The 12,632-nt window shown below is 38.9% G+C and overlaps 1 protein-coding gene across 1 annotated transcript in view; it reads left to right on the top strand.

Annotated features, from left to right (window-relative positions):
- The window catches only part of PHEX (phosphate regulating endopeptidase X-linked), a 107,439-nt gene that overhangs the window by 69,012 nt on the left and 25,795 nt on the right, over positions 1-12,632 (top strand). Inside the window, exons 13-15 of the mRNA XM_074929758.1 lie at positions 2,329-2,406; positions 4,016-4,119; positions 9,961-10,019. Of these exons, the coding sequence (XP_074785859.1) occupies positions 2,329-2,406; positions 4,016-4,119; positions 9,961-10,019 (241 nt within the window). The remainder of the gene's footprint in view (positions 1-2,328; positions 2,407-4,015; positions 4,120-9,960; positions 10,020-12,632) is intronic.

The following is a 12,632-nucleotide window of genomic DNA, read 5'->3' as shown; positions in this document are numbered from 1 at the left end:
TTAAAGGATATAATATAGCTCAAAATAAAAAATTTTCTTTGATGTGCCAAAACAAGATAAACAATTTTTGATCCACATTGTACTGACTAAATCATTAGTGAAATGACATTGTACTGACACAGTTAATCCTTACTTTTTCTTTAAAAGCCACTGTTGATTTTCTGCAAGTTGCACTATAAATTGTGTTTAAAGGGTTTACTTTTCATCATATAAGTTAGTTTTAAAATTGATCAGTTAATCAAAATACTAAGGGGCTCAGTTAAGTAGATTCAACACAGAGGCTACTCTAAGTGATTCACATGGGTACTCTGGAACACATGCAGAGCATTCAAGATTCACCAAACTTGTTTAAGCAGCTGACTTAGTAAAAAATAAAACTGATGAGTTTTGCTCTTTGCTTTCTCGAGACTAGTTTCAACTAGGATTAAATCACTGGAAATGGAAAAGGAAATTTTCCAGCTCCTTTCAAAGTTCAGTTAGCTGGACCTGACACCACCATCAGGAAAAAACATAGACACTCTTGATTATATAAAAGCTAGCAGATGAATTGTGCTCCCCCTGATGCTTTTCATCCCCCCCCAGGCATTTAAAATATCTTGAAAGGGTGCTCTACCTTCTGGAAAACTGAGAAAACATTCTGTTGAGATGTAATTTGTCTCATATTATATTTCCTGTTCAGCATTTGTCTTCCATTGATTTTTTTATCACTAGGGATATTTGCATGACAATGGGATCTTTCTTGCTTAAGAGATCATCTGCTCCTGCTGCTAATTTCCTACCTGAAGTTGTAATCTTCTGTTTGTGACATCTTAATTATCTCAACCACAATTAATTGTGATGCCACAAATTGAGGATTATGACTTTGGGTTGGAAATGAGATTGAGAAATTGAAGGAGTTTGAAGAAGCGAAGAGGCCTTTCTTCTTGAAAAATAAAAGTGGAGACAAAATAATTTTGGTTAAACAGGAGGCAGTCCTCCACCAGCTTCCTTTTTACAGCCCTGGAACAGGTATTTCTAATTCTTGGTGTCACAGGAGGCCCTATTGTATTGAGACATTTAGGAGGAGGAAGAGGGCATTGTGGAGGAAGGGGAATCTTCCCTTGGACAGTCTCCCCCTGCAGCAAGAGGCAAATAGAAGTCAGTGAACCCCAGAAAGATCCAGGCTTTGCTCACAGAGAGCAGAATGCAGGGCTGGTATGGCTGCAGTTGGTGTAAAGGCCAATCCATTTATTGTACTTCATATCTTGCAATATTCATTTGAGTTTATACATCTGATTTTGAAGAACAAATTTCCAGAAGAGCATTTTTTGAGGAGTGGGGGGAATTCCAAAGACTTAAGGAAAAATTACATTCAGCATCCTGAAAATATACGAAGTGAAAGCTTTGTGCTCCCTAGTCCACCATGGCTTTTATTTATTCTATGGACTTGTCATATTTCACTTGTTGCTATGTCGCCTTCTGCTTTTTTTTTTTTTTTTGGAAATGTGTTGCTTCCACAGAGATTCTGGGTGGCCTGGTGACCTGCTCATGTTTTTGTGAGGACATTGCTAAGGCTGTTTATATACTCACACCATGATTTACGAAGTGGGAATACTCATCTACATCTACTAACCTTCACACCAGAGTGTTTACACAGATTGTACATAAACAGTGGGACCCAATCATGACTAAGAGAGGAAAAACCCCAAAGTTAATGAAAATTGAAGTGTCTTATTTTAACACCTTTACTGACATTAGGGAAAAGGTAAAGACTGCAAAGTAGAGGGATTGAAAGTGGAGAACAAAACAAAGATTAGCCCTGTGGTTTTAGGGAAGTATTGTGTCCTTCAGAAAAATGAGCACCCATCCTCAGGTGTAAATGGAAGTGACACTCAGTGTCACTTGCTGGGACCCAGGCTGATCCATATCTGTGTATCAGATCTATTTTAACAGTTAGATGTGTACCAGCTACTGAACCATAGCAGAACGGGCCGTTTCTTGACATCGTTTGGAAAGCATTGTTAAAAAAGGCGTTTGACCATCTGATTAACACAAAAACTGGTAGGGAAATCAGCTGTTAAGATTTTGCACTCAGACACATTGCTGTAAGTCTGCAAAAGCTCTGCAGGCAACAACAGACCCACTGTGATAATCTGACAACAGAACCTGGACCCTGAACATTTGCGGCACCAAGTTAACCTTGTAGGCAAGTTGGTTTGAAGTTAAACTAGGATATCTTCAGGGAAGCATAATAATACAAAGTTGAAATAGAATGGGGGAAAAAAGCACCATATACTGAGAAATGGTTGTGTCTGCCAACACCTCTTTTTTTTTTTTTCTTTTTCAAAGGCAAAAGCAGTTATGGCAAAAGTGGGTTACCCTCAGTTTATAATGAATGACACATATATTAATGAAGACATCAAAACAGTAAGTGTCAGACTTGCAGCTTTCTTCTTTTACATATTGCAGCCATTCTTTACTCTGTTTCACTGCTGTCTAAAATCAAAGCTCCTCTTTTTTTTTGGCATGCATCTGGAGTTCTGCTTGTCCAGTTATTTTTAGACATTGAATTAAGTACGCTAGCTCTCATGTCTAAATTGTCAGTGCCAGTGTGCCTAAGGAAGATGACCATGAGGCCTGCTGGGAGTACAATGTGCCTAGGTGCAAAGAACCTTCCTGCTATTAAGCATTTTAAAGGTGAAGCATTTGGTTATAAAAATGAAACTAACCAAAAGCATTTCTCCTCAAAGTAATGGTCTTCAGAAATACTAGTGCATTTTCCCTCAGAATATGACAACTTACGATGCCCTGTATAGGCTCTCATCACCTCTCCAGGCTATGAATTTTATTTATGATTGTTGCTTATAATCATGCCTAGAGGTGCTAACCAATGTATAGGCCTACTGTGTTGGCTGCTGGGCAAGGATACTGTGGGGGGACTTCTTCCTGACCCAGTATCTGTTCAGCCTAACTAAGCAGGAAGGCAGATGATGAAGAATAATATATTTTCCAAAGAGGTAACGGTGGCATGCATGTGATGAATTGCATTACTGAAAGTCACAGGCAAAGTAGAATCACAAATCCAATCATGAACCGGTAAAATACAACAATGATCGTCATCTTTACCAGAGAACACGAACAAACACTAAACAGAGGCATAATTTATTGAGAAAACTTTGAAGAACCAACTCTACCAGCCTAGTCCTTGTTCCTGGAAGACGTAGGGTGAGATGGTCCTGTGAAGACAGTGTAAGGAGACAGAAGGTGTGACCAACTTGATTACTCAGTTTATGAAATTATTTGCCAGATAAGTGCTAAATCTAGCAAAAAGCACTTGTTAATCATGGTTGCAAAACCATAGTTTACTTCTGACATGCAACTTCTTCACAAGGCCTAGGATTGCTTGAAACTGGTGGCAGGGATATTATCACCTGGATTTATAAACTATTAATATCCCTTTTTTATGGATGGTTAGTTGTGTGTGTGTTTGGAGGGGGTTATTATTAGATTTGTAGGCTTATGGAAGCATGGACCCCTATGTCTGTAAATATTTAATGCCAGAAAACAGTAAGAAAACAGTGGCAGAACCCTCCAAAGTTGGAGGATGAAGTATTTGTAATAAAATGCAAAAGAAACTGAAAAGGGGGGCTTTGTTACATTTTTGAAAGTGGTTTTAAAATGCACTTTAAAAAATAAAAATAGACCTATTTCCTTCTGGGAAAAGGGCTGTCTTAATAACAGTCATAGAAATGTGCAGTCTGTAATTCACCATTGGGTACTTCTGATTTCCTCAGCTCCTCTCTGCTCAGGGAAGAGCTTTTCCAAAGCTCTGGTCCCTCATGTAGATCCATCCAGCCACTGGTTTTTAACCAAGCTCACAAAATATTCTTCCTATCAAGTGTAAAAATTTTACTTTGTTTGATAATGGCAAAAAAATTAGGTGATTATCTTGTATAACATAAAAGTTCTGATTGTTTTATGTCAGCTTCTGTTTCCTTGGACATGCTTTAAAAATGTCTGTCCTTTATCTATGCAGCTGAAGTTTACAGAAAGTGACTATTTTGGCAATGTGTTGCAAACTCGCAAATACGCAGCCCAATCTGATTTCTACTGGCTTAGAAAAGAAGTTCCAAAAACAGAGTGAGTAGACAAAAGGCAAATTTACATAATCTTCTATTTTAATTTATATGATTTAATTTATCTAATTCATGTTTTAATAGAATTATATGCACAGCTACATATTATGAAAGCCTATGGGTAAACTCTCCCACTTATTCAGAAACTCCTGTGGATATTTTTTTTTGGTAAATTCTAGGTATCCCTGTTCTGATGCACAGTAGTTATATGCTTGCAGCTTAAACTTAATTTAATGAAAAAAAGGGTAATTGAATCTCAATTAAAAATGGATTATGTCTCTTGGTCACAGTTAGAATTTGGAACGGTACGGCAGGGATTTATAAAATAAATTTTCTAAGAATGGAACCATTAGCAAGAGATAATGTTATTATTAGTAAGAGCAATCAGCATTGTTAGTTACCTGCTGTTGATAGCAATGATATGGAATAAAACATAATTTAATTTACATCTGTTATTTTTATTTATTTGTAAACACGAGAGTGCAGATTGTGTCACATACTGTCATAAAATACATGAGAGAATCAGTCTCTTTTCTTACTGGTGGGTAATCAAATCCTTAAAATGCAAATTAAAACCTAAACAGAACTTAATTAGTCTAATCATGCTACTTAAAAATTACTCTTTCTACACAGAGACTTCGAAATTGGTGCGGCTGCTTAGCTCTTGTGGTGGTATTTCCTTAGGGCCCCAGAAATTCCTACTCAAACTGAACCATATCTTGTTTTGGGGATGGCTCTGTGTTGTCTGTGAGGCAGGTAGAGGGTGTCAGCAGGACAGGCACAGGCTATTCTGAGTTAAAGTGTTGTAATTTGGCACCGTATTTTTGAGGAGTGTTTATAGCTTGATTTTAATTGCAGAGTTTACCTTCTCATCACACCTTTCTCTGACATTGCAATGGTTAATCCTAGGGTATGATTTTACAGGCTTTCCTGCAGCCCTGGGTGCCAGGGCTAGATCATAACACTGCGTTCTTTTCAGACCAACAGTTTCCATGAGAGCAGTGAAACACTTGCCTCTCTATAACAAAAGTGATCAACAACCTCCCACTCATGAACTGCATTAGGGCAGCACTAACTCAGACCACGTAGATTCTTGGCACGGCGGGAAATCTCTCCTGTAAAGAAATTAACTGGCAGGTGATCTCTGACTATACACCTCAAGGGCTGTTATCTGAGAACTGTCTCATGAATGTGCTTTATAAATAAAGGTTTTAACCAGTTACCCACTACAAGATTGAACACATTCTCATGTTTTGCTTTACGATTTTATTTCAAGGGCTACTTAACAGCATCCCCCTCATCGCTTTTGTCTTGCTGCTCTTGTCATTCATAGGGGCACATTCTGGCCTGGGAGATCCCAGTCTGATTTTTGATCTATTTCCTTTGTCAGCACAGCTATATGCTCTGCCTACTGCTGGGGGTAATCCCCACCTGAGACCTCAGTCATTATTATTCCTGCTGGGAGATTATTCTGCCTTTGCACCTGCTCAGTGATGGAAAAGAGCTCTGAAAGTGCTGTCACACTGTCTACTTTTGCTGTCTGCTGAGGGGTACCAAGGCACACAGAGTCATTGCCACGTCCAGTAATTTTTAAAAAATGTATTATAATAAACCAATAGCTCCCACCCACCAGTCTGAGGCACATCAAATCTGGCCTGAAAAATATCAGCACTTGCCACATTTTAACTATTGGACTCTACTGGTTTGTGATGCTTTCAGTTCTCTTTTTTCTTTCTTTCTTTTATTTTTCTGGTTTTGGTTTTTTTTTAAGCTTTTATATTTCATAGAACTCTACAGATCTTTGGTCTACACTGAAGCTTGGCACACAGTTAATAGAGAATTACCCTTGGGGTTTTGTTTCTGTTTGCTTCATTTCTTCTTTTCTCTAGTTCAGTACATTTTAGCACAGTATTTCTATTTAGAGGTAGATATTATGATCCAAGCTGTGGACTGAGAAAGATCAATAATAAAACGAATGCTTAAAGAAATATGTTACCAGCTAGTAAAGTAATATTACATGTAAAAGGTAAACCACTATATTCATTTAGCAGACAGTACAGATTTCTCAGCAATATTATTTCAAACTGTACTCACTTTCCTCAGCATAGTCAACTAAATGGAAAATCAAAATGATGGTTCACTCAAAGCACCAGGGGAACTCCATCGGGGGACAGACAGAGGAGCTGGGAGACACAAGACAAAGGAGTTTGATAAAGCAAGGGGGAGTGTGGATATCAGAGCAGAAATAAGTTATTCTGGAAATTCAATGGTTTTGTAATCAAAAAAGAGGAAAAAACTCCCCCCAAGAAGGAGTAATTATCAAAATTCTTTGTTCTCTGTTCTGCTTCCTCCCTCCCTAGCAGTTATCTGCCTTAGAGGAAAAAGGAGCATGTAGGAAGTCAGGCAAGGCAATGCTCAGGGCACAGATGGGGGGATGTACCCGCCCTGACTGGTACCAAGAAGCTGTGACATGGCATCTGGGCACCAGAGCTGCCTGCTCTGCCAGTCCCTGGGACCAGGCTCCCCTGCGGGCACCGCAGCTGTGGGAAGTGCAACTTGCTGTCTCAACACCCTTTTCAGACGCTAGCTGCACTCCTAACAGCTGGCTGCAGAGATGGCTGTCGCCTTCACAACTGGCTCTATCAAACCAGAGAAAAAGTGCTCAGGTATAAGGAGAGAGATGTACGAAAGAGATTTGTGGCAGGAGCTGAGGAACATGATGCACAAAGCAGCCCAGGCTGGATCAAGAGGACTGGATGGAGGAGGTAAGGCTGGAAGGGGTGAGTGTTGGAGGAAAGGGACCAGGCATGAAGGCAATTATAATAACCCAGGTGAGATACAACTAGAGCAGAGAGAGGTGAAAGGCAATGCATGGGGAAGTGATGGCCATGTGGAAAGGAGAGATAAAAGAGAATCAGGGGTTTAAGGGTGTTTGCTTATCTATCCATGGAGTCATATACCTTCATACACACAAATATACATACATGTGTATGTGTATATAAACACATACCCACATCTTTTTAACAGTGATTAAATCCATCCTTCTTAACACCAATAACTTGCAAATAGCAAAGCATCAGAGGACTACTTGGGCATACCACTTCATTATTATTAATCTTTCTCCTTTGAAGTCAGGATATCCCCTCTGCGTATTTTAGACCTGGCCAAATCTTTCTTCACTTCACAACTTTCAGTGCTGGAGATGTAGGCATCTAGTACCCTGTAAGAAGACACAGAGGAGGTGTACTATGAGAAGATTCCTGGGTCTCCTCCAGGACCTATTTCAGTTTCTTGACCACACACTATTGCTTGTAAGCCCTGGCTCTTGGTTTGCTGCAAGGGATGGCTGCTCTAAGAGGTTCTGGGTTGGTTGCCCTTAAGGACAGTGTTAAAACTCTTTATGCCAAAAGGGAAAAGCAGGCATGAAAAACACTGGGCAGGTTGTTGCCTGTTGATGAGATGCTGCTGGAGAGCTCCAGGAGATGGCAGCCTGGCCTGGGAGGCTAATCCTCTGTTTCTACATGGAAAAATGTATAAAACAGACTAACGATGAGAAGAGGAAATACATTTTTGAAAGTCACCTTGAAGATTGTCTCCACTTTAGAAGTTTTTCTTTATAGTCCTTTCTTGGGAAGAAATTTTCCAGATTCAAGCTTCTCTAGCAACTTTGTACAACCTTTCTCTTTTAACCAGCCTAAGTGTGTTACACATTCAAAAGTTAATTTTCTTTGTTAATGTGATTTTTTATAAAAAGAAATCTTACTTGGACATTGAACACCGAATTCTGCTTCACCTGAGTTATTTCTTCTACTCAGAAAGTAGAGAGAACAAATTGGAAATTCAGTTTGTGCTTTACAGAGAATCAAATAAATTGATAAGCTTTTGCCTGTATTGTAAATGTTCCTGGTCACCCCTCTTAATGACTAGCAATGTAGCACACTATACTCCTAACTCAAGAGGGAAGTTATTGCAGAGAAAACAGTAGCCTAAAGAAACACAAACCTAAGAGACTATCTACCCCACCTACAGGCAGAGGTGGAAGTCACAGCTACATGTCTTTGTTCAAACTTACAGTAAAATCTGAATTAAAGTGTTGAATGTTTCAGATGGGTCCCTTTCAGGTGTGTCTCTCCCTGTCAAAAAAGTGACAGAGTCCTCCAGAGCGACTGCTAAGCCTGAAGAACATGTCTCACCATGCAAATGACTGGCTTTCATCCTTCAAAACAGCTGATGCCTGCTGTGAACAAACATGAAATTGAAATGTAGTTAATTAAGCCCCCTATTTTTTTTCTTTATCCTCTCACCATAAGCATTCTTTCTTCAATTTTCCATTATCTCACTACATTACCTCTAACATTTAATCTCTTTATTATAGAGGAAACAGAAAACACACCAGAAAACAACCTCCCACTGCTCCTCCCCTTCAGAATCTCCTAGTAAACAAAACAGGGAGAGTTATCTGTGGCAATTAGAGCCTATAATGCGATGGATGGTTAAGATATTTACATGACATCACCCTTTGCTTTCATTAGTTAGTTTTTCTAGTTGCTGCACTGTAAAATAAGCTGCTCAGCTTTGAAGAGAGAAGCAGATAAATTTATTAATAAAAGACAGAATGCTGCCATTCTAAAACTCTTCCCTTTGTTGCATGGCTTACATGAAGACATCAGCTACCAGAAAAACAGTCAGAATCCGCAGATAACTCATTCATTTGATGGCGCTATTGTAAAGTGCAAATTGCGTACGTAAATGTCACTGACATCACATATTTTGCATGTTCTGATAGATCTTCCTTTGCCTTACTCTTTGTTTTGCAGCTCCCACCTCTTCTCTTTGAAATAAACTTTCCAAAGCATTGCATTCATTTGGCTTTACAAAACTTCTGAGTAGGGCATTGCTAAAGACATTGGGATGTTCCTGTTTGGACATTTACTAGAGCTGCTTCTAATTTATTATGAATTAACCACTAATGCGCATAATCTTTTCCTTTTATCTCAGTTCTTCCTTATAAAATCATAAAGTGAAATCTTGGACTTGCTGATATCAGAGTTTCATCTGAGGGGATTTGGATCTTGCTGAAGCCGGTTGAGATTTTCCACTCATATGGGTGAAACCACTGTCAATATAGATGACCTTAGGCTAAAGATACTTGTAAATCCTATTTGCTGTTCAAATCTAGGTTTCCCTCTAGTATGTATGAGAAACCTAACTATGAGAAGAAATGCTAATATTCTTTTTGAAACTTGTTTTACCTTAAAAGACGTCTCTTTGCTTATAAGCACAACGATGGCCATGTTCATTGTATAGGGTAAAGAACGTGAAGCTGTTTATTTTGAATTTCCCAGAAATCATCTGCCCCTGTTGCTGGCATCATCCTAATTGTTCAAGTAGTTGTTCAGCAAAGCATCTGAAACCACTTCACTTGTTTTAAATGCTCTCCTCTCATTTGAAGAGGGAGTTTCTCCACACATGTTGAAAGACACTTAAGAGATTTCACATCTTCTATCAGTGTTACAGCCTCTGTGAACTTCAGTTCTTCAGCATGACAGACCTCACAAGCAAAACAGTCACTTAATAATAAAACAGATTAGGTAATAGGAAGTTTAACAATTGCTCCTGTTGAACATTCATTGATTGTGTGTACTTAAAATAGAGCCATTAAACAATAGATTTCAGGGTCCTAGAAAGTGTAGGTAGCATGTGCTGAAATGGAGAAATACTGAAACTTTAATGTATCCTAGGTATTTGACATTTTTGCTTCCTTCCACTGAGTTCACTTTCTATCTTTGCTTTTTCATAAAGTTGTGTAAGTGTACTGACACGATTTCTTTTGCTCTTACTACAGGTGGTTTACAAGCCCAACTACTGTAAATGCTTTTTATAGTGCATCTACGAACCAGATCAGTGAGTATCTGACTTCTGAGCCTCCTTTTAAAGTGCCTGTTTGGGAAATGTATGTATCAAGCTTCAGATAATACCTGTAGGGTTTGTGTGTTTGTGACTGAAAATCAGAAGCTCAAATCTGGTAATTCAGCTGTGAGACATCTTAAGTGAGAGGGTAGTTCTGGAAAACCAAGGGGTCCTGCAAATTTGAATTACTGTTGCTTAACGAGTTACCCCATGTCATCTGAGTTGCAGTGACCACTTGTGTTTGTACTCTTTCCATTGCAAATGTTAGCTTAAATCACTTTTATTAAATCTTTATGTTTTTCTTCTGTTTTCTGTAGCAAAAACCTGTATACACATACCTTCATAAATATATACTATTTAAGTGATAACAACTCAGTCCTCTAGTATTAATAAATATGTGGCAATAAATGTAACTAGAGGAGACTGTGATATAGACCGGAAAACCTAATAAGTAGTGTCCAGACTATTTATTCAATACCTTCAAGGACAAGGAGTGGTATCTGTAGTTAAGTTAAAATTCTTACCTGTATAGTTTCATGAAATTATCTTCTATGTACAGGACAACCTGTTTTATGCTAACTTTAGTTACTGGTTATTTTTAGAGAGCATAAATCCTGGTTTGGAAGCATATGAGGTGAAAGAGCTGAGTTTTTCAAAGATGTGTATGGATTTGGATGTTCATTCCCATTTGCTTTAATGGGACTTTGCACGCCAAATTTCTAACCAGCTTTAAAAGTCTATAATGGTATTTCTGTGTACAACAGCGTTATCTTTACCCTGACACTTCTCTTTGCTCTTATTAGCTTTGCAAGTTAAATCAGTCTTCTTCTGTGCCATCAGGGTCTGGAAGGCAGCTGCCATAACCTCTGTGGTCTCAGTCCCCAAGGACAGGCATGTCAAAGATCACTGGGTGACTCCCGCTTTTTCTCCTGAATCTCTTTTGGTCGCAGCAAGTAGTTTTTGAAAGGCACAAAATGAATGTGTCACCTGAAGAGGTTACAGCAGAGGACTGACAATCTGGGTCTGCTGGTATCTGCTCCTACTGATTTCTGTAAACAGTTTTTGCCTTCAAACGCACACTTAAATTCTTTTGTGTTTAGGTGAGCTCATTTGTAAAGTGTGTGTGATAATTAGGCAGTTCTTTTGGTTAAAATTAGTTTTAGGCCTAGACAACTCTATCTTAATTAGAGGGCTGCCACCATTAAGCAGACACATTTTTGTCGATCATCTGAGGGAGCACTTGAGGCAGACTTCTCTGGGCTGATCAGAGCTCTGGAATACCTGCGAAGCATGGCAGCTGTTATTCCTGCTGAACTAAGCACTGGCCACCACTGCTGGTGCAGAGGTATTGTGTGGATGGAGAGGAAGTCCGGCTAGCACAAAATGAGAACCATCTCTGTTATGTCTTCTTTCTTATTGGGTTGTTTCAAGCTTCAGCAGCATTCAGTGCTCAGCCTCTCTTCCATCATACCTTAGAGAAAGCTGTAATGAGAGACTGGAGTCATTTAAGCTAAATTTCACACTCACTGTGTCTAAAGGTGTCATGAAGCAGAGAGCTGTCAAACGTAAGCAATCAGTCATGAGCGTAGAGGCAATTGTATTTTCTGTCATAACTACTGACCTTCTTGTACTGCTGGCATCTGATCTTGAAGTTTGGGTAGTGCTGCTCACTGTCTTTTTAGGACTCTTCCTAAGAAGAAAAGGATTTAGGTGGCTCTCTCTGAACAAAACTCTCTCTTACCTGAGAGGGAGGTACAAATGTAATCATGCCTAAAAATGATGTGCAGTAGGAGGGAAGGTTCAAAGAAAGGCACAGTACAGTCTTCCACTTCTGGCTGGTGTGATTTGCAGGGGGAGAGGGCCCATGAGATGTGGGAGGAACATGCTCAGGTCTGAAGTTGCTGATAAATATTTGACACGTCACTACTGAGTTCCCATTAATGCCAATGGGAAAGCACTGCACTATGGGACACTGAAGATTGTGAACCTATGCGTACTCATATTGCATGATGTATCATCTGGGCAAATTTCCACACCCAGAAGTTGGAGCTTTGCAGCATGTTTTCAGTAGTAATCCGTACAAAGCTCTGTAGGGGCTGGTGATATGCTACAAAAACTGTGATATTTTTAAAGGCTTAGTTAAACACAGAAAAAAAGATCTACAAATGAGAGTTGTTCGAGAATAAGAAATAAGCATGAACTCTAGCACATTAAATATAAAGTTGTGATATATCAAGCCCACAAAGATTTTGAGGATTATCTTTCTAAGAACATAAGAACTAATGATAAAACTTTTTTTTTTTTTAAATACACTGAAATAAGAGAGTCTTTAAGACATAAAAATAAGATAATACTTTGCATTGGAAGAGTTTGGGAAGTTCTTATCCTGAGACTTTTTCTTATGGGAGGTAAGTCCCAGGAAGTGTTTCAAATTTAGTGTCAATAGAAGGTACTTTGGAAGAAATTCATAGAATAAACTGTAACAAATATAAGGGCCAGATAATATTCTCCCAGGTATTTCAAAGAAACTTAGACAAGAAATTGCCAAACAACCAGCTTTGATGTATAGCTTATCACTTATAGTGGCTTTAGCACAGGAAGAATAGA

This window comes from Athene noctua, chromosome 1 (genome assembly GCF_965140245.1).
Source record: "Athene noctua chromosome 1, bAthNoc1.hap1.1, whole genome shotgun sequence".
Lineage (NCBI taxonomy): Eukaryota > Metazoa > Chordata > Aves > Strigiformes > Strigidae > Athene > Athene noctua.
This window is presented reverse-complemented; position numbering and strand designations above follow the sequence as displayed.